Source organism: Linepithema humile, chromosome 7 (genome assembly GCF_040581485.1).
Source record: "Linepithema humile isolate Giens D197 chromosome 7, Lhum_UNIL_v1.0, whole genome shotgun sequence".
NCBI classification, from domain to species: Eukaryota; Metazoa; Arthropoda; class Insecta; order Hymenoptera; family Formicidae; genus Linepithema; species Linepithema humile.
This window is the reverse complement of record NC_090134.1, coordinates 10,385,886-10,408,447: the sequence shown is the minus strand read 5'-3', so window position 1 is coordinate 10,408,447 and position 22,562 is coordinate 10,385,886. Positions and strand designations below refer to the sequence as shown.

The 22,562-nt window shown below is 34.1% G+C and overlaps 2 protein-coding genes and 2 long non-coding RNA genes across 9 annotated transcripts; 2 read left to right on the top strand and 2 right to left on the bottom strand.

The window, feature by feature from the left end:
• Positions 1-6,228: 6,228 nt before the first annotated feature.
• Positions 6,229-7,198, top strand: LOC105674949 (uncharacterized). Its single transcript, XR_001101204.2, has 4 exons — positions 6,229-6,379; positions 6,470-6,587; positions 6,649-6,850; positions 6,939-7,198. It is a non-coding gene; the product is annotated as an uncharacterized lncRNA (long non-coding RNA).
• Positions 7,199-8,304: 1,106 nt separating this feature from the next.
• On the top strand, positions 8,305-11,463 carry LOC105674969 (uncharacterized). 5 transcript variants are annotated; one of them, XR_010891219.1, is made up of 3 exons: positions 8,305-8,319; positions 9,517-10,487; positions 10,577-11,463. It is a non-coding gene; the product is annotated as an uncharacterized lncRNA (long non-coding RNA). The 5 variants fall into 5 exon arrangements; XR_001101207.2 differs by lacking the exon at positions 8,305-8,319 and adding an exon at positions 8,483-8,672; XR_001101209.2 differs by lacking the exon at positions 8,305-8,319 and adding an exon at positions 8,952-8,966.
• Positions 11,464-11,513: 50 nt separating this feature from the next.
• On the bottom strand, positions 11,514-14,406 carry LOC105674968 (CDK5RAP1-like protein). The gene is made up of 7 exons (XM_067359064.1): positions 13,758-14,406; positions 13,427-13,657; positions 13,129-13,336; positions 12,718-13,035; positions 12,329-12,650; positions 12,066-12,215; positions 11,514-11,869 (listed from the first exon to the last, which is right to left on the bottom strand). The coding sequence occupies exons 1-7, from the start codon at positions 14,047-14,049 to the stop codon at positions 11,645-11,647; spliced, it is 1,746 nt and encodes a 581-aa protein (XP_067215165.1). The 5' UTR covers positions 14,050-14,406; the 3' UTR covers positions 11,514-11,644.
• Positions 14,407-14,777: 371 nt separating this feature from the next.
• On the bottom strand, positions 14,778-22,554 carry IntS6 (integrator complex subunit 6). Of its 2 annotated transcripts, none has more exons than XM_012371679.2 (9): positions 22,318-22,554; positions 21,986-22,063; positions 21,217-21,456; positions 20,935-21,115; positions 20,080-20,807; positions 19,730-20,005; positions 19,312-19,651; positions 18,459-19,220; positions 14,778-18,367 (listed from the first exon to the last, which is right to left on the bottom strand). In XM_012371679.2, exons 1-9 carry the CDS (start codon positions 22,432-22,434, stop codon positions 18,156-18,158), a joined length of 2,934 nt encoding a protein of 977 aa, XP_012227102.1. In that variant the 5' UTR covers positions 22,435-22,554; the 3' UTR covers positions 14,778-18,155. The 2 variants fall into 2 exon arrangements, with proteins under 2 accessions (XP_012227102.1, XP_067215164.1); XM_067359063.1 differs by lacking the exon at positions 22,318-22,554 and adding an exon at positions 22,180-22,301.
• Positions 22,555-22,562: the final 8 nt, after the last annotated feature.

The window sequence follows — 22,562 nt, the reverse complement described above, 5'->3', positions numbered from 1 at the left end:
ACATTAAGGTTTGTAAATGTTAAAATTACTGTAAATTTTATACAAGAAACTTGTTCACTGCTTTGATATTGTTTAAATATTATATATCTTTGTATCTTTGCAATGTTCTAGGTATCTTGCTTCTGGCGATTCAATGACGTCAATGTCATACCAGTATCTAGTTGGGGTAACAACAGTTTGTAATATTATTCGAGAGACATGCGAAGCAATTTGGAGCAATTTGTGTCCTTTGGTTTTATCATCAGTATTGTCGGAAGGAGACTGGCTCGAAATTGCAAATGATTTTGAAGAATTGTCCAATTTCATTCACTGCATTGGTGCTATCGATGGAAAACATGTAACAATTCAAGTATGTGTTCCAATGTTCACTGTCGTTGTCGTTGAAACTCATTTTTTGTTGATACAACTGATACAACATTCAAACCAATTCAAACACGTCTATTTTTCGCTTGAGTTGGGCCTTTCCGAACTTCAAGCGGCAAAACGACGCATCGACCAAAAGCGCCAGAGTGGGAAGAGCCGCTAGCGTTTTGACGCTACGTGAAATTGCACCTTAATGCTTTAATCCCAGATCTACTAGAGTGCGCTAGAAACGGTCATTTCTACCCATAGACATAGTAAGTATAGACTGAGCATTCTTTGTATAAGCAGTGATGTATACGATGAGAGAGAGAAAAGATATTAAGATGAGTTTCTCTCTCTTTTCAATGCCGGAGAGTGGGGAGCACTTCTCCTCATCCGCCGGCGCCGGTTCGTCGTTTCCCCTACTATGTCTATGGGGGAAACGACGAACCGGCGCCGGCGGATGAGGGAGAAGTGCTCCCCACTCTCAAAGAGAAAACTCATCTTAATATCTTTCTCTCTCTCATCGTATACATCAGCTTAAAGAAGATGCTCAGTCTATACTTACTATGTCTATGTTCTACTCAAGATCTATAAGCCGAGAGCACAAGCTTTTACATAAAGCATAACGCATATAGCATAAGGAAATTGCTCATTGGTCTATATATAAGCATAAGGATGCATAAGGAAATGTCCAATCAATTTACTTATGCTATGTCTATGCTTCTACTCAAGATCTCCGGCCAATAGAGAGAAGAGATCTGTTCTTTATAGCTGAACTGGCTGCATTATGGCCGCGCGCGGTTTATGCTTCGGTCTTAATCTTAATCTTAAGAGTTGATAACGTAGAATGCCATAAGGGCGTTTATACTTCCCTAGTCTTAATCTTAGTCTTAGGCCGGTATTCATAGTCCGTTCTTATATTCAAAATCGTCTTAAGTACTAACTTATATTCGCTCTCTTTGTCAGACACAATCTATGTGTGACGAAGAGAGCGAATATAAGTCCGTGCTTAAGACAATCTTAAATATAAGAACGGACTATGAATACCGGCCTTAGTCTTGGAAAGATCCCATCTTTTAACTTTAGTCCCTAATGTCCTAAGGCCGGGCCAATGAGGTAAGTCTGACGTCCGACGCAGCACGAAACCGCGCGAAATAATGGTTTTCGATTTTTGTAAAATACGAAAATGAGTGATGCTGATTTAATTGAATGTGTCCAACAATTCGATGTTGTTTGGAATAAAAAAAATCCAAATTATAAAAATAAATTAGTGGTTAGGTTTTGTTACATTTGCACATGCGTAGTCCGAATTTCCAGGGAAGCATAAACGAGTCCTTAAGATTAAGTTAAGACTAAGACTAAGATTAAGATTAAGATCGAAGCATAAACCAGCCATTAGTTCCATATATAGGCTGCGTTCCATAAAGCGCATATGCGTGCATGTATCTATAGTATACGTTAGGTATACTATAGATACATGCGTGCATATGTGCTTTACGAAACGCAGCAATATAATACTCCTATATCACGCGCAAAGAGGGACGCGCGGCAAGAGGGGCACATGCTGAGCGGGGTGAGCGGCAAGAGGGGCAATGATGATCTCATCGGCTAACAGTAGCTGTCTCTCTCGCACGCTTTAGTGTTTTCTCTCTCGCTCCTTTAATATAGAAATGCTTTGAGTTTTTATCGAAAAAATACTTTTATTTTGTAAAATATTGATAGCACTGGAAATTGCGTAATAAAAATTGAAAAGTAAATTAGAAAGGCGCTATAAATTACATATATTGCAAATTATAGCGCTAGATATTTAACGTTTATAATGTTAAATATCGCTGCAACAGATGCATTTGTGATACAAATTGCTTTGTACTCGTATTTAGACTGTAATATCAATAAAAATAAAATATAATTTGGGGATATACACAAAAAACATCATTTGTAAAGTAGTAAAATAAAAGAAAAAATATACATATTTAAAAATACATATTTACATATTTAAAAATTATTTTTAAAATAATATTTACTGTTTATATGCATTATTTACAAAAGAAATACTATAAAGAAATTTATTTTTTATATTTAATTGTGAAAACCTCAAAAATTGTCAAGAAATTGTAACTGAAATTCATAAATGTAAGTACAATTCTAGGATAATATAAAAAGCATCATACACAAATTTATTATGATACAAACTTAAATAATGAAATTGTAATATATGTTTCAATATTGCAAATGTGAATATATTTATATGATAAAATTTACAAAGTGTTAACAATTTTCAAATATTTGCTAATAAAATATTATTGAAATGTTTCTGTTGAAATCTTAAAATAATTCTTTAAAACAAATATGATGGGGTATATATTAGGGATCATTAAATATGCGGCAACATTGTGATTATAAAATTTTATAAGTATCTATAATAAAAATTAAGTATAATAAATATAATAAGTATATAAGTATAATAATAAAATTTTTATAAGTATCTATAATAATAAAAATACATATATATATATGTTGTATTAATCTGTTAATATAAAAAAATTATTAATTAATTTAACGCAAATAAATTTCTTTATATTAACAGATTAATGCAACATATATATATGTATTTTTATTATTATGGATACTTATAAAAATTTTATTATTATACTTATATACTTATTATGTTTATTATACTTAATTTTTATTATAGATACTTATAAAATTTTATAACAATGTTGCCGCATATTTAATGATCCCTAATATATACCCCATCATATTTGTTTTAAAGAATTATTTTAAGATTTCAACAGAAACATTTCAATAATATTTTATTAGCAAATATTTGAAAATTGTTAACACTTTGTAAATTTTATCATATAAATATATTCACATTTGCAATATTGAAACATATATTACAATTTCATTATTTAAGTTTGTATCATAATAAATTTGTGTATGATGCTTTTTATATTATCTTAGAATTGTACTTACATTTATGAATTTCAGTTACAATTTCTTGACAATTTTTGAGGTTTTCACAATTAAATATAAAAAATAAATTCCTTTATAGTATTTCTTTTGTAAATAATGCATATAAACAGTAAATATTATTTTAAAAATAATTTTTAAATATGTACTATTTTTTCTTTTATTTGACTACTTTACAAATGATGTTTTTTGTGTATATCCCCAAATTATATTTTATTTTCATTGATATTACAGTCTAAATACGAGTACAAAGCAATTTGTATCACAAATGCATCTGTTGCAGCGATATTTAACATTATAAACGTTAAATATCTAGCGCTATAATTTGCAATATATGTAATTTATAGCGCCTTTCTAATTTACTTTTCAATTTTTATTACGCAATTTCCAGTGCTATCAATATTTTACAAAATAAAAGTATTTTTTCGATAAAAACTCAAAGCATTTCTATATTAAAGGAGCGAGAGAGAAAACACTAAAGCGTGCAAGAGAGACAGCTACTGTTAGTCGATGAGATCATCATGCTCTCCCCTTCCTTCGTCGCCCCTCGCCTACAAGCTGTTTCTAGCTCCCCCCTTACTTCATCGTCCCTCGCCCACAACCGATTTGCCTGAGGTAACCTTCTCTCTATAGATCTTGCTCCTATATTGCTAACATAGCGGGTGTTTACGATAATTCAAGTTCGAGTTAATTTCACTAGGATCGAAAAATGAGATATACATAACCATCTAGAACCTTTATGATTCATGACAACTCGACGCTGTCTTGTATTGCTTGCATTGAAATATATACCATACTGGAACGAGCACGCCTTTGTTCTCGACCGGTCAGATGGAGATAGCTGTTCGGACCCGGATCTCTTTATCTAACCAACAGTTTTGGTCACGTGTTCACAACTACTATTATAGCGTTTTCGATTATACAGGATTTGAACGACCCAGGGTTGGTTAATGACGTCATTGCAACCTCTCCACCAATGAAAGACTTGCATTTATAGTAAAATAGTGATTGATCAAACCTTGGTCATTCAAATCCTGTATAATCGAAAACGCTATTAGTCGAGAGTAGACGAGATAGAAAGAGAAATCCGGTACCGAGTCACTGCCTTGTCTGACCGTTTTGTCGAATGGAGGGGGTAGCATGTGCTCGTTCCAGTATGGTATATAGTTCAATGATTGCTTGAGTTAAATTCATTGAATTTGTTGAGTTTAATAAATATAATTATATACATATATATATAATTATATCTATTAAAGAGGTATACCAACATACATACCAACATTATTTGTTTCTTTCATAGACTGATTTGCAGTTGACATTTTTTTATTACAATAAAATTTGCTCTGGGTGTTTACGATAATTCAAGTTCGAGTTAGTTTCACTAGGACCGACAATGAGATATACATAACCATCTAGAACCTTTATGATTCATGACAACTCAACGCTGTCTTGTATTGCTTGAGTTAAATTCATTGAATTTGTTGAGTTTAATAAATATAATTATATACATATATATATAATTATATCTATTAAAGAGGTATACCAACATACATACCAACATTATTTGTTTCTTTCATAGACTGATTTGCAGTTAACATTTTTTTATTACAATAAAATTTGCTCTATAAACTCAACAAATTCAATTAATTTAACTCAAGCAATACAAGACAGCGTTGAGTTGTCATAAATCATAAAGATTCTAGATGGTTATGTCTATCTCATTTTTCGGTCCTAGTGAAACTAACTCGAACTTGAATTATCGTAAACACCCAAAACACACGTAACGTTACGGACGAAATACCTAGTAACTTTTGCGGACTTCTGGTGCGGATTACGGATTACGAGCTGTATGTGACGACACCCTAATTCTGTTTGATTTTTTAATAAATCGGTAAATTTCAATAACAGTCCTCACTGCTCCCGCCCGGGTATCTGCCACACACAGAATGGAAACTCATCACCAAAACCCACTGAAATATAATAGCGTTTTCGATTATACAGGATTTGAACGACCCAAGATTGGTTAATGACGTCATTGCAACCTCTCCACCAATGAAAAACTTGCATTTATAGTAAAATAGTGATTGATCAACCCTAGATCGTTCAAACCCCGTTTATTCGAAAACGCTATAAGTATACTGGAAACCTTTGACTATGGTCCGTATTCATAGTCAAGTCTCAAATCAATACTAATAGCGTTTTCGATTATACAGGATTTGAACGACCCAGGGTTGGTTAATGACGTCATTGCAACCTCTCCACCAATGAAAGACTTGCATTTATAGTAAAATAGTGATTGATCAACCCTAGATCGTTCAAACCCCGTTTATTCGAAAACGCTATAAGATGATCTTGATAAAGTCGATCTTATAGCGTTTTCGATTATACAGGATTTGAACGACCCAGGGTTGGTTAATGACGTCATTGCAACTTCTCCACCAATGAAAGACTTGCATTTATAGTAAAATAGTGATTGATCAACCCTGGGTCGTTCAAATCCTGTATAATCGAAAACGCTATTATTCAATTCAGACCGCCTTAAGGCTAGTAGATTTCGGCCAGTATTCATAGTCCGTTCTTATATTTAAGATTGTCTTAAGCACGGACTTATATTCGCTCTCTTCGTCACACATATAGCGTTTTCGATTATACAGGATTTGAACGACCCAGGGTTGGTTAATGACGTCATTGCAACCTCTCCACCAATGAAAGACTTGCATTTATAGTAAAATAGTGATTGATCAACCCTGGGTCGTTCAAATCCTGTATAATCGAAAACGCTAATAGATTGTGTCTGACAAAGAGAGCGAATATAAGTTCGTGCTTAAGACGATCTTGAATATAAGAACGGACTATGAATACCGCCCTTCATAGGGCTTGTTCGTTTTAGCTACACTGGGGCTGCTCTGGGTCTGCTCTACACAGGATAATACAGGACAGATAAATAGTTTGTCCTGTATTATCTTGTTTAGAGCAAACCCAGAGCTGCCCCAGTGCAACTAAAACGAACAGGCCCATAGTCATAAAATAAGATAATTTTCGCAAAGAAGATTTTGCTCAAGTAAGTCCATTTTGTTTGCCAAACTGTAATGTTAAAAATTTATTCTTAAATCCGAGCCATTCTTTAATTTCCATATATAATTTTTTCAAGATTGGTGTGTCAGCCCAATATTTAACCTTCTCTAGGAGAGACAAAGCATTTCTAGTGGAACGAGAAGCATTATTTCTGAAGATCCTGTTGCACATCACTTTCTTTTTGACACCACAAGGTATATTTGTATAAAAATAATGTTTCTATAGACGTATTTTACATTTGGGATATGTTTACAGGATGTCGTGTAACGACTGTTCTAATTCAAGTTCCAGCAAGAATAAACATTATACACCAATGGAAAGGAATATATTCCTTACAAATATTGAATCTTTTTAAACATATTATAGAATTAAAAAAAGTGATGGCAATACATTAAAAGAGGTAACATGGAAGGAAATTTGCAATAGATATAATGAATCTGCATTAATTTCTCAAAAGGTAAAAACAATGACAATTTTAAACTTTGTAGTTAATAATGATACGCTTAATAATTGTATAATTCTGTTATTTATATTGTTATAAATAGAGAACTGTCCAACAATTAAAAAAATTATGGACCAATATAAAACAGAGTCAAAGAGAAGAAATTATAAAAGAAAGGCAATCTCGTATGGCAACTGGTGGAGGTCCAGAACTACCAGAAGCAAATATTGATCCCGATGTTGCTGTTATCGCACCTAATCTTATGAAAATTGCGCCAGTTTCATTCACATCTAATATGACAGAAAAAGAAATTGGTAGTATGTATAAAAGTAATTTATAAATAAATTGAGACTTCTAAAAAGAGTTTAGTTATTAAACTTCTTTAACATTCGATTGCTCTGAGTATTGCTTTGTTAATTTTTTAAATGTTTTAATTGTATGTTGTTCAATTCTTTTGAATTTTGTCTTTCACAAATGTTTTTTTTTTTTTACATCAACTGTTCCTTTTTTGTTCTAACTTAACATCCAAAATGATATTAATTATTGTTTTGGTTTATCTGTTTAATTAATCTTATCTGTTTTACAAAATAGTTTAATAGTTTTCTATATCTTAAGATATAGAAAACTTTTAATTAAAATTCGAACATTTCCGTTTTTTGTTTTAGAAAATGCTTACATGCAATTATACTTTTTTATAGCGTTTTCGATTATACAGGATTTGAACGACCCAGGGTTGATCAATCACTATTTTACTATAAATGCAAGTCTTTCATTGGTGGAGAGGTTGCAATGACGTCATTAACCAACCCTGGGTCGTTCAAATCCTGTATAATCGAAAACGCTATTAGTGTTTGATAGATTACTTTTGTTATGTCTGATACATATGTTGTATAACATCAGTAATTTTTTTCTGCATTTTAGAGAAAGGTGATCTTGTGTTTGAGCTGATATCTACAAATGATAATATCGATTTATTAAATGATGAGAATACTGTAACAAATATAGACAGTGAAATAGAAAGAATTTCACAAGATATTATATTGTAAAGTTTTTAATGGTATCTTTTATGTCATGCGTATTTGGTCAGAAGATGGCGTACTCTGTAGGCTGAATATGTAATGATTGAATGATTCCTGATTGGTTATAAATTCAAGCTATTTATATTTATGTGTGAGCGCGCATTTCAATTGTATTAAGATGTTGGTTTAAGCTGCGAAATGCGTTACCAAGGAAATATGTAAACAGAGGGATTGAGGCGAAGATCTGTTACTAAGCGGTCGTCTTGTTTCGGGAGACGCGCGACCATTCGGACGCTTTTCTGATTTGTAATCGTGATACGGTTTTCTCGAAGTTTCTATGTGTTATCGCGTACCCCATTAAACGAGATCTAGTAATAAAATCTTCGTATCATAGTGCGAGATATTATTTATGGTGTATTAAATAACTTTACTAATAATAAAGTTTATAAAAGTTCGTTTTCATACGTGAGTGCTATCGATATATTCCAATTTCCCCTCTTATAAATTCCTGACTAATCGATATCTAATTCAATTAAACTAGATATCTTACAATATTATATTTTTGCATGTTAATATATATTAACATTATTCTTTAAAAAATACAAAATACAATAGCAATAAAATTTTTGTGTCTTACAGATATAGGAGATACAAAATTATTATAAAATTTAATTCTATTATATTCGTGTCGACAGACAAACTGTCAAAACTCGTATGACAGTTTGACAGTCGACACGATTGAAGCAAGTCGCAGCGCACAAGCGAGACAGCCAAATCAGCATCGCGAAAAAGAGGCTTTAATACTTCGATATATTTGAGTTCGAGATGCCTTTTTTAGAGAGAGAATATATGTTGGCTGCGTTTGGGGAGCGTGCTATCAGCACTATTGTGTCATTCTATCCTTGTTTTATGTCTAATGAACGATAAAGATAGAATGACGCAATAAGCGCTGATAGCGCGCTCCCCGAACGCAGTCGTTGTCAACTCAATTATTTTCAAATATTTTATAAAATATTTTAAACGGTCAATATGTATATCTTGCACAATATTTTATGAGATAGAAATATTTGCAAATAATCGGGTTGTCAATGTGCATTTTCACATTCGAGAAGGTATAACGAGTTATCGGTGCAAGTTTCGTTTAAAAAGATTAAAAGTGCCATTTTATTCGATAAAAAAATACTATTTAAAGATAAAAGCATTTTTATAAATGATAAACACTCACCGTAATACATGGTTAGAAATATACTATGAAATAAAACTGACCGTAAAACATAAATCATTCAATATAGAAGCAGTCTTGGGCGCCTTTTTGCAATAAAATAACTAACTTTTTTAAATTGTTAACTAAATAATCTTTATAAGTAGTCGCCCGTTGTCAGGAAAACCTGGAAATGTCACGGATTTTTTAAATCCACCTTACAAAGCCAGAAAATGTCATGGAAAAAGTCAACGGTATCATGAATCCTTCGTGATTCGCGTATTTTTTATAGTTGTCACTGAAATAAAATAACCTTTTATTTTTCCATTTTTTTGCTGTTGTTTTAAAAATGAGTTCGTAAAAGTATTGTTTATTTATTACTTGCATATTGAAAGTATGTTTAGAAATATCATGTTATGTTAGAACTGTCACTTATAAGTTTCTTTCCTCTGTTTCTGTAGGGATCGAGTGTGCCGGATATACCTAAGGCCCGTTTGACATTGCAGGACATTTCGCGTAGTGCTGTTCGCATGCCGAAGACTTGGCTGGTGGCAAACAAAACTTTCAATGGAGTCTACATCATTGGATTTTATACGATCAGTTTTTGTAAAAATTTCTGAGATACTGTCTTCCTCCTGATTGAGAAACAAGTAACCCTATCCGAAGATAGCGAGGGTATACGTGCGAAGATTAATGTTATGGGCCATCCCGTCGGTGCTGCAATTGGATTACTCACTGAGGAACCGATCACTGAGATTCAGTATCCATCATTCAACTGTCGTTCGACATTTAAAAGCCATGGAAAAAGTAAAAAAGTTGGATAAATGGGTTCCCCATAAACTGACAGAAAAGGATAAGATGAAACGTTTAGACCACACATTGCAAAAAAAATCGTAAAAAAACTAGACAAATTGAAGTTCGAAGTTTTTCTTCATTTTCCTTATTCTCCAGACATTTCACCAACAGATTACCATCTATTTAAGCATCTGGATGGGTTTTTAACTGGGAAAATTTTTCAAGAAAGACTTGTAAAAAATGCATTCCACGAATTCATCAACTCTTGTTCTTCAGATTTCTTTAAGAATGACATTGATGCACTTATATCACGTTGTCAAAAGTGCATTGAAGCAGATGGAAACTATTTCGATTAATAAAACAAGTTTTAAGCTTATCAAATAAAAGTCTAAAGTTTATTACTAAAGTAAATTAAAAAACGGCCATTTTATTTGCATCAACCTAATATTCCGAAGAATCAGCGTACTGTGATACAGAAAATTTTGCAGACAAGTCAGTGCGAAAGCTCCAAAGGGAGACGATACTCTCAAAAATGGATCCTGCTATGCATATTAATGTGTATGCGTTTTCCCCAAGGATATAGATTCTTACGTGACCAAAGCATATTGCCTTTACTCAACACACGGACAGTTCGAAGGTAAAGATTTCTCAGAAACTCCTTACATCAATGTGCAATAGTATTAAATTATTTAATCCGATGAATACTACAGATTCAATTTTTTACAGGTATCTCTGTCATCGATACAAAGTGTGAATTCCAGAACTTTTTAAAATTGTTTTGCCAAATTCATGATCGACAAACCAGACCTGCAGAAGCACGGAGCACATCTCATTGACTAAATGTCCACTCGCAAAAGCATCAGCGTTAAAAGTACCAAATCTAACGTACAAAGGTCTTGTGAATTTTGATGAAGATGATCACGCCACAAATACCGGTGACAAGTATTCTATGACTTTTAAATTTTATAAACTCTTGTAATTGCTTTATCAAACATTATCAATAAGTATATAGTATTGACAAGACTAGTATTTTCAAGACTGTCTTTCATTGCGCTTTCTGTAATTTGTAGTATCAATTCTATACAACTTTCAAAAGAGGAGATTTTTACAATTATTTATAGTTTCTATGAAGTCGCAATAAAATAATAATTAAAATTCATACAAATTTAACCAATCAGATTTCAAAATAGAGATTTGAAGCTTGAAAATACTTATTTATTTTTAAATCCTTATTTAGTTACTCGCTATTTAATTTCTAACTTGTATATAATAATGTATTGTGTTCAAAATATTTTACTTTTTTTTATTTTTCTTCGGAAATACAAATGAACGATACTAGTCGATTTATGCACCACCAAGCGGATTAATGTTCCTATAAAACAAAACCTGGCCGCGCAAAACTCGGCAGGTCATCCCCGTGTTTCTATCTAAGAGCGGTATTCATAGTTCGTTCTTGTATTTAAGATCGTCTTAAATCGTTGTCGTCGTCGTTTTAAGATACTAATATAGTTTTCTGATTGGTTCGTAGCATCTTAAGATAATTTTTTACAACGATGATCTACTTCTCCGATTTGTAAATCTACATGAATAAAATTGTACCTTAATCATTAAAATTTTCAACTCAGCTAATTTTTTGACCATACATATTTTATTAACAATATCATTTTGAGGACAAACGTTTGAGAATATTTTATTATTAGTTAATAATGTACATTAGACATGTGTGTCTACTTACAGTGCTGGAAAATACATATTGTACAAACGTAGTTCTTGCTAATTAATATAATACAACGATCACTGTTCATTTGATGAGTATTCAATAATTGAAGAATGATACAAAGGTGTTCCTTGTAAAGTCTGAGAATTGGCGTCATCGACTCGTACAACGACATAATCACCAGCCTGTACCTGTCTTGTTGTAGCAGAATGTTGATTGATTGGAACAACCATGGATGATAATATTACTCTCATATTACCATCATTTCTGCCTTGTAACTTTTCATCACATCTCCTACTTGGCTATTGACAGAAAATATATCATTATAAAGTCTATCATATATTTTTTTTATACTATTAAGTGTTGTTACAAAGAAATTTACATCTGACAATATTCAAAAACAATGCAAAATTTAAAATAAATATAGCTTCAGAAAAGATAAAATTAGAATAAGGAGCATTTAGAGAGAGAAAGGAAGATAAAATAAAAAGTTCTTACACCCTCCACAAGAACGAGTTGATGCTGGCCTATCTGCGTCTTATTTAACTTTTCTATGTCCTTTCTGTATAATGCAATCATGCGATGCAAACGCTCTAGCTTCACATGCGACTCTACATCGTCCTTGTATCGTCGATGCGCCGCAGTTTTCTAGAAGATAATTATATCTCGTGTATAATTGTAAAAAATTAACCAATTTAAATTAACATGTTGTATAAATTTTCTTTTATTTCAACTCTCCAGAAACAATGTAAGAACTGTACCTCACGCATGCTGTAAGCGTACAAGTAGGCAGTATTGTACTTGACTTTTTCTATTAGCGATAACGTATCTTGAAATTCTTCCTCGGTCTCTCCGCAGAATCCAGCGATAAAATCACTAGACAAGTGTATATTTGGAAGAACATCACGTATATGGTGTACCAAATCCAAATACGCTTCTCTAGTGTATCCTCTTCGCATTCTGTCTAAAACCGCGGAATTGCCACTTTGAGCAGGTAAGTGAATCTGTTTACAGATATTAGATCTTTCGGCTATCAAATGTAACACCTCGTCGGGAAAATCCTTGGGATGGGGTGATGTAAACCTAGAAATTATCATAAATTAGTATTAGAAGTTAAATGTTGCACGAGTGAATGGCGTTACACAGATACCTTATTCTGATTTCTGGGTTTATTAAAGAAACTTTGTCCAAAAGATCGCTGAATCTTAAACCACCCTTTTTATTTTTGTAAACCGTTTTAAAACCTTTAGCAAGACGAGTCTCTCTATCAGTAAACACAAGTTTCGATTGCGACAAGTCTCTGTAACTATTCACATTTTGTCCAAGGAGAGTTATTTCCTTTACTCCTTCATCCGACAATTGTCGAATTTCGTCAAGTATACTCGTAATCGGGCGAGATCTTTCTCTTCCTCTTGTAAATGGAACGATACAGTAAGTACACATATTATCACAACCTCTCATTATGGAACTGAAAATTATAACAATAAGAACATTTCTGTTAAAGATGTGATGAAAACATGTATCATTGTCTATAAAATATATATATACATAAATACATTACACATATGCCGTAACAGAATCTTGATCAAGCCTAACTGGCATGACATCTGCATAAGTCTCATCAAACGATAATACAACATTAATAGCTGTTTCATTGTCCGTCCTTACTAAAAGCCTTGGTAAATCCTTGTAACTATCGGGACCCGCTATCACATCTACAAGCTTTCCTTTGTCTAATATTTTAGTCTTTAAACGTTCAGCCATACATCCTGCACATACAAAATACAAAGGTTTTGTTTTACAAAAATTAAAAGCTTGGTCAACAGTTAAGTCTCAATAATAATATTGAGAAAACTTGCCTAAAAGACCAATTTTCATATGTTTCTTCTTCTTCTTTCTTATGCCATTTAAGTGCTCCAACTTGTTCCATACTTTTTGCTCAGCATTTTCCCTGATAGAACAGGTAACAAGCAATATAATATCAGCATTATTCAAATCTTGCGTTTGTTTGTAACCATGAGATTTCAGTATTGACCATATTATATCAGCATCATTTACATTCATTTGGCAACCATAAATTTCAAAGTACACTAGAATAAGCAACAATAATGACATAACTATATACGTTTTCTGTACAGTTTATAAAACATAAAAATGACTAATATGCTTTATGAAACATATCTGAAAAACCTTTTTGATTTTCGCCACAAATGTCCGGTATATATGGAACAGATTTTTCATTGGGCATGTCAATAATTGATGATCCTAAAAAATCTTTCAGAGAAGGTCCATCTCTAACATTCCTCAGTGGCTTATGGTTTGTTGAAGCTCTCTCGGCTGCATTTGTATTAACTACAGAAGCATGTGAGAGCACAAGAGTTTCATGAATTGCGCGACACATTCGAAGATATTGAGATTTTGTATAGTTTTGTTGCGTGAAATATTTTTTGAAATATTTTCCATAATGCACACGTCCCAACATGTTCAAGTCATTAAATTCTGATACAAAAATTAAAATTTAGAAACCTCACGTGTCGGAAAATTTAGCAGATATTGCATTATTAAACTACATTATGCGATAATTACTTATCAATTAATTTTAATATGTTAATCTCTCAGTTTCGTTCAACTTTAACAGTTTGTACAAAACTTTATACATTAAGATTAGGGTTAGGTTAGGTTAGGTTAGGTTAGGACAAAGCAAAATGCACGTGCATAAGCACACATAAGGAAAGAGACACAACTAACTAGCTACATCTTCGTCGACCTGCAGATTTTTACTAAGCTTATATGAGAAGTTGCGTTTATTATGCAGAGTTCTATGATTCACATATATTTTCGATAGCAAAATTATTTACTTTGGGAGAAAGAATAGCGATATTTTTATCAATTTGTTTATTCCAGACTTTTCATTTATTGTTTTACCTAAAATATAAACGTAAAAATGGGATAGTCGTTTCAATATGAATTTTTCGTCTATAATAATAATTATTACTAATCACGCCATATGTACAATTTTGCATATACAACCATGCAAATATCGTTATCACTATTATAAGTATTGTAAAAAAATAGTAATTAACATTTACAAATATCTTAAATAATACATTAAAAGAGACATGTCGCACAATGCTCACTTCCATTTTCATACCTTTATAGCAACTTGAGATACAACTATTCGATTTAAAAGAAATAATATTTGTATTTTCGTTTCTTTCTTTGTTTTTTTTTTTTCTTTAATCTTTTGCAACATTTTTACAGGTTCCAATAGGGGACTATCCAATCCACTTTAAACTTGACTTTTATATAGTTACGAGCAATCTGATATAATAAAATGATTGCACAGGCTCGTAGTTTGATAGCAGATTCTGTTTGAGCAGTTTGGCATGAATCAAGTTTACAAGCTTTCAGACATGATGTGACTATATGACTTGCATTAAAATTTTAGTTGAATTACAAATTATGGAATGTAACAGATTTTATGGCAATCCTATCATTCTGAGAAAGCTTACAGATGTTTCACAAAGTCTGCTATCAACAGACTTGGAATTATATTGTAATTTTTTGTTAAAATTTTTAAATAATAAACTATGTGTATATAAATATTGACAATATAACAAAAGTAATAACAAAAGTATGTAGAAACACAATCTTGCTTTGATAAAATATTTTATACGTTGCTTTGCACAATTTCTAATTAAGTTTGTAGAGAGAAATTATTCTATTTAATTTAATAATAATCTTAATGCAGCGATAAATTACAGTTGCTGTAACAAAAGAGATTGTAATCAAGGTACTTGGAACTTTTACTAGGTTTTTCTAGTTGTCCATTATAATCTCTTTTACACACAATCGCACTTAGTGTCCTATCAATAATTATGTTCAATAACTTCCTATCAATATTTCTTTGGAGCAAATAAGCGTCTAGCATCATCGCCTTCGTGAGACTCAGCTAAGCTCCATTATTATAAAATAATTTACGAGATATTCAACATTTTCAACTAATAAATACAATTTTGCTTACACCTTTTCTTACAGAGTTTAGGACATTATTGAGAGTCCACAAAAAATAATAAGATTGATTATCTCACTTAGACAATTAACAAAATCTTGAAAATTTCGCAGGGGAGAAATATTTTTGAAAAATATGATAGCGTTTAGTAGCGGAATGTACAAACATCCCGCATAATCACTCGATAATATCAATGATATGTATTTCTCAAATTTGTTAGTGTTAATTTGTCCTTTTCCTTAGAAATTTAAATGGAAATAATAAAGTAGCGATATTAATATTTGATAATGTTTTATGAGACAAGCAGTATAAAAGTCACAGATCAATAGTAAGATAATCATCCTTATTTGTTATTATCACTCTATATAATATTTGGTCAAAACACTTCCGACAAAACCACAGTAAACTGTTTTCTCAATTCTAACTGATAGTGGTAGAAATAATTATCACGATCAATACATAGTCCTTCAACCCACATGTGTATAAAAAAATTAATTTTGAAGAATTTTTTTTCGAAGAATAATATTGCTCTGAATTGCTACTGTGTTGCATATACACATAAGGATTTGAGGATAAAGCATAGAAATACATTTCGTTCTATTATTTCAGATGCATATTGCACGCACATACAATCTCAATTCTGTTATATTATACGTTTGTTCAAAATTACAATTAAAATAAAATTTTCAATTTTACCTTTAACTTATCACATAGTATAAAATCCTGATGTTATCACACACACACGTCATATGTATATATAGTTATTTTAATTTCGTATAATATAACAGAGACTTTACATATGATAGTAGAGAAATGTGTATAATTCTTAAACATTTTCTAAACACGGTCTAAAACGCTTCCGTGCAATATTTATTTACTTTAAATTGAGAAATGCCAAGTTTAAGAGTTTAGAAATAAATAAAAATTAAAAATATATACGTATATGCAAATAAACAACATTATAAAAAAGTTTCAGAGATGTAAGTAGTGGGTTGAAAACTGATTCACAATTACATATTACTGATTTATATATAACACATTATATCGATTTCAAATTTCATTATATCAATATCAACCATTTTTTGTGTCAATCTTTCATATATTTCATATAATAAATTCAAGTTTGCATTTAGTCTCATTTACATGTACAATATTAATCCATAATGGGGTACAATTTCATTAATATGAAAGTCTCGCAATATAAAAGCTAAATGTTATAACTCGCAAAAGAAGAAAAACTTCACTAGAACGTGAAAAAAGAATTTTGTTTTTGCGTGACATTTTAATTCAATAAATTACACAATAAATGCATAAGTAAACATTATAAATAATAAATTCTGTCATAACGGAGTACGAATTTCAAGTTACATTTTCTTTTGTCGGAAATTCAAACAAAGAAATGTGTTTTCATCTTTCATATAAAACGAAGATTGCAAAAGCAAATACAGTCTTCGTAATGTAATGTCGGTGAAAAGTCAGATCTCAGTTTGCTTGTACAATATTAACAGAGCACACAACAAAATTTACAAACAATTTGTGTTATTTAAACTGTGGCATTTTATTAAACTTAATAATATAAATCACAAATGACGTATATAGATAGATATATGATAGATAGATTAATTATAATAGGAAATATAAATTGTAAGATATATTACAAATACAATTGTCCTGTCTTAAGTTCGACATAGGTACTGAGGACTGAACAGCTGGTAGAATTATGCTTGTACGTTTGATTATACTTGTACTTCCAAAAAGAGAATTCCATTTTGCAGATTTGCCATTTACACAAGATTTATATCGTTTTCGCAACGTTTTGCTTCGCATATTTCCACAATTATTGTCTTGCATGCCAGCATCCAAGACCTTTTCTAATAATGTTATCCTACTTGATATAGACAAAATTCGGAGATTATGGAAAAATACGTCATAATAGATGATAAAATAAATGTGTCAACATATTTACACGTATCACTACATAAATATTAGAGTAGACTTGTTAACGATAAGATCTCCAAATGCATGTTATCCGAATGGTACATTACGATTGCACATGTTCACATAAAATACTTTAGAAATAAATCAAGATTTTGAATCTCCCCTTTATATACATATATATATCGTACAAGGAAAGAAATTTAAACAGTTAAGTTTTAGGATGAGGCTATTCGTTTCGAGAGATATAATAAAATCCAATATAGTACACATAGCAGAATAGTACTCCACGAAATTCTTTTCTGTCGTCAATACATTCTGTAAATAAATAATTTTGCTTTAATTTATAATTGCAGAATGATATGCAACATCATCTAAATTTCTACCAACTGATCACTCGCAAAATTAGAAACAGAATGTAAAAGTGCCATTGTCCATGCGACCGATATCGAGAATGCTAGTGAAATCTGTTGAAACTTTACATTTGTGCAGGTCGTCTGAGTGAGTATCAAAAGTAATCTTATTTCAGAAATTGAGATTGCTACTAAAATTTCTGGCAAAAATTTCCACACAAATTTGTTTATTTTATTTTATTTACTCTTTTCATTGTTAAGATATAATGCCCTGATCACGCATCAATCTCAACAACTTATCTTTGTGGCACCATTGTGATTCAACTTGTGATTTATAGCACAACCATCCTCTTGAATATTTTTAAGATACTCCTCTAACAGCAACGCCAGATTACGTCGTTTAAAGCGTAGCGACTCCTTCACTATGTCTTTTACAAATGCAAGCCGTATGTCCAAGTTTCCTTGAATTTGATGCAAGTGTGAGAACAGTGTTGCGTAACCTGAAACAAAATGAATAGGATCACATGTGTCGGTGATGAGAATACATTATCGGCGACAGATTCGGCTCGCACAATTCGAGAATTGACTTACTCGTCCCGTTTCTCCGAACTTCCTTGTAAACGAGCTCCCGAATGTTCAAATTATGCCGCCTGATGTCTTCCAATTCTTTCTTTGTCAATTTTTTCTCTTTCTCGACCTTCGGCTCACGCTTCTCCTCCACATGATTCGTCAGTCTGTCCTCCGTGGCACTATCAACTCGCACACTATCCTCAGTACTATCGTTAATGGGTAACCGACTGCACTCGTTCCTCACATTATCTGTCCGTTCACTTTTAACTTCACTCTTTGAGACTGTGTCAACATTGTTAACTATCGGCGTGAGAACCGGTGGTATGTCCATGTGATTGTTAATATGCTCTACTGGAATTGGCTCGTAAACCGGTATAGTCGGCATTTCCGCGAGTCCATTTACCAATTTTTCCGGCGCACTCGAACACACTGACGCGTGAATCGGTGATACATTGGGTGAGCAGGTCAAGATCGGCGGAGGGCTCGCCTCGACGACCGTTGCCATCGTCGTTTTGCCGTTCTTCGCGTCTTCCATCACCCACGGAATCGGTGAACTCGGTGGAGTATTGGCGGGCGAATACGAGGGTCGCCGCACGGTTATCTCCTTCGGTATAGGTCCGGGCTTTCTCTTGTTAGGCGGCGGTCTAGGAGAGGACGAGCCTCCGCTGTCCGACTGAGGTAAAGCACGCTTGAGACCGCCTTTAGACGTCGAAGATGTCGCGCCGACTATATCAATATCCGCCTCATCCACCATCATCCTCTTGTCGATTTTGAAGGGATTACCTGTGATCAATCAAAGTGTAGCGTAAAATTATGTCTCTGCGCGTTATTTTAATCGCGATATAAAACTCGACGAGTTTCGTCAAATAATTACCGAACATGTGCTGTCTCACTGGTACGCTTTCGATTTCTCTCAATGGCGGAGTCATACGTTTCAAGTACTCCTGATAATTGCCCATTTGGGCTAAGGGCATCGAGTGAACGTAGTCATCGTCAAGCAATTTTGTATGCAACAAACCAGGTTGCAAAAAATTTGCTCGCATTCTCACAACTTGATCGAGGAGGGACTTCCGCGGCACGTCGAAAGCGTTTCTGTAACTATGCGCGCCACGTTGCTGCTGCTGATTCCTTACCAATCCGACCACGAAGCCTCCGAATTCATTCAGTTGATCGCGAAGACCCGTAAACTTGTCTTGCAATAAAGGATGGGAGACCTGCCAAGTATGCCATAAATTCTTCATGACTAAGTTATAAATTAAAAAATCCGATGCTTTCAACAGAATAAATCTCACCAAATCTTTTTTCAGAGGCGTTCTCGGTATCACTCTCACTCCTTCCGTCACCGTGCTCGTCGTACAATTCGATAAATTCTTCGTTAGATTCGAAGCGGCGACTTGCTTGGAAATTACTTCGTTGCAGAGCCGATCAAATTCCATTTTGGCTTGATTTTTCAGTTTCTTCAAATAATTTAAAACACTATACGACAGAGAATTATCCATGTTATCCGGTATCAATGTTTGTGCTAGAGGTGCGGACGCACCCATCCTTTGTAACGCTCTCCTCAGCGACTGCAACGGATAAAGGACAACTTGATACAATTTGAAAATAGTACATATAATTACCAAAATATAGACAAACTTACGGCGGCGTAATAAGTAGGCATGGTTCTTATATAATTCTGAAACTGCGTCCTCCATTCGGCCGTCGGCTTTTGTCTGTGTACCTTAAAGAGCTCCTCCAACAGGGGTAACAGTACAGGATAGTTGTAAGGCATAACGAAGAGATTTACACAAGTTAGATTTGTACTCGCTTTCAAGTAACCGAACGGATGGCCCACTTCGCTCGACTTGTAAGAATTGGCGACAAACACTTGCCAACACGTTGTCGGCTGTCTTCGTGCCAGAATATATTGAGTCAAAGGGCTCGGTTCCAATTCGTACTTATCAAATGGCAGATTCTCGATTACCATCGGCTCCTGGCTGGTGCACGTAAATTTCACATTGGGATGTGCCGATCTCGGCGGCAACGAGCTGGCGCTGAGATCCGGCCAGAAACTCTCAGGGATCGGCCAGAACCCAACCGCGAATCCCTTCTGCGCCGATCGCGGCACGTAAATCAAACGTCTGCAGGAATACCAAGCCGTGTTGCCCGACACTAACGCATTGGGATATTGAGCGCGCGGCCCGTTCGCCGCATTACTGTCATCTTCGTTCTCTTCTTCGTCCTGATGCTGTGGGATCTCATTGGGCATCGGTGGTGGATCGGGGCCAATTTTTTCGAAATTTATTACTACGCCCGATTGGACTTTCTGTACCAGCGAATCTATACATTGTATCATCATCCGAAACGATGTGATGCAATATGAGCGGCCTGTAAAAAAGCATTGCAATTTTCAAAATTGCACCCTGATACTGTTTTTGCACGAACAATTCAATTAGTTATAATTCATTAAAAAATTAAGGGCTATAATGCCAAGTTGCAACACTCTATATTTTACCTCCAGTCACTTCACACATTGCATCTATTGGTGACGCATCACTCGCCACCAGTCCTATGTCTCGTTCGACAGCCGGTGTTCCGGATAAACGCAGCACCAAAGAAAACAGCCTTTGGTCCCATCTAAACGGCTCCTTCGTTAATTCAGACCCAGGTATCGGGGAATGCATTGGCAATGTAAACTGTAAAGGAAATCCATTTTCTTTCATACGATAACAAAAATTGTACACTTCATTCAATTGTACCACTGTACAGTCAAATAGGCAGAAACAATTGCACTTACATCTTGATGCACTCCACTATTGGTTGTATACTTTCCTCCGTCTGTTATAACAACTATAACAGACGGCTCTAAATAAAAGGGGCATCTTCCTTGACCGTACGTGTCGATGCCAGTTTGCATACGATTTATGTTTAGCACATCCAAAGCATGCTTCAAGGCAGCACCCAATGTTGTTAAGCCGATACATTGTAAATTCTTCAGTTCATTCATAAAAGTCGCCAAGTTCTCCTTCCATCCCGCCTGAAAAACATTATTCCAAAATATTATTTGCAGTTTTCCCAAATTTATTTCTACCCTATTAAGATTCTCGTTATATTTTTTTTTGTAAAATAAAGATAATTATATTTACGTATAGAGTGATTAGAAATTTTTAAAAATTTATTATTTATAAATTTAATGTCTTAAAATAAATTTTCCACTCGATGGCGGCTGTTGCGTTTGCGATTTGGGAGAGCGCTAAAAACGTTTTTTCTCGAGTGAACAGCGCTTGTTCTCAACCATGCTTCTGGCAATGGATGAACGCCTCGTATCCGTCATGTACTTGGCGTATTATTTGGCGCGATTGGATAAACTTTCTCGTGATTCGACAATAGATGAAGAAGGAAAGAGAACACCAGTGTTTTTCAGAAAGCATTCTCGCACGATAGCTGAATTAACACGAAGGGTCATGTATACGTAGATAAAAAGCGGGAAAAGCGTATGAAGAATGAAAGCTAGCAAAAAAAAGCGCACGAATTTAGAATGGAAAAACGCAAAAGCGAAAACATACCTTAATGTTCTGAGGCGGTTCTTCGAAGGTTAGGAGCATGTAACGATCCCCACGGCTCTCCGGCGATCTTTGTCGCACCTAGAAAGAAAAGTTTTGCTTTACGTATCATTTTTCGTACACAATGCAATAACAGTCCGCGTCATCCTTTTCGTCGCCTAGAAGGCTAATAAACCAGAGAGAGATAAATATACGACCTTTTTCTCTCTCTCTTTCTCTTCTCTCTCTCTCTCTCTCTCTCCCTGCTATATAGCACGATCATGACGACGAGGGCGACGAGGACGGCGATGCGGCGCGGCGCGTAAAAGCTGTATCCGCACGTATCGGGGGCGTACCTTAACGAAAGTCTCCACGGCGCTCTTGGCTACGTCCAAGAGCGTGGGTCGCCCGCCCAAATAAGCCCTCTGATTCATAGAGGCCGACGTGTCGATCAGAAAGACTATTATGGTCATCTTCGTAGAAATGATAGCGACAGCAGCGGCGACGGCGACGGTGACGACGACGGCGGCAGCGGCAGCGACGACGACGACGACGACGACGACGAGGTCCGAGGCGCGCGCGCGCGTCGTAGCGTGCCCGT

Bases quoted from the DNA above. Each gene is read 5' to 3' on its own strand.
- IntS6 (XM_012371679.2), bottom strand. From the start codon at position 22,434: ATGACCATAATAGTCTTTCTGATCGACACGTCGGCCTCTATGAATCAG. The intron at 21,457-21,985 runs GTATGTTTTCGC...AATGTTTTTCAG, and splicing joins AACCGCCTCAGAACATTAAG to GCGGGATGGAAGGAGAACTT. The intron at 18,368-18,458 runs GTAAGTCAATTC...ATTTTGTTTCAG, and splicing joins AGTTCGGAGAAACGGGACGA to GTTACGCAACACTGTTCTCA.
- LOC105674968 (XM_067359064.1), bottom strand. From the start codon at position 14,049: ATGTTGGGACGTGTGCATTATGGAAAATATTTCAAAAAATATTTCACG. The intron at 12,651-12,717 runs GTATCTGTGTAA...GATAATTTCTAG, and splicing joins AACCCAGAAATCAGAATAAG to GTTTACATCACCCCATCCCA. The intron at 11,870-12,065 runs GTAAGAACTTTT...TTCTGTCAATAG, and splicing joins AACTCGTTCTTGTGGAGGGT to CCAAGTAGGAGATGTGATGA.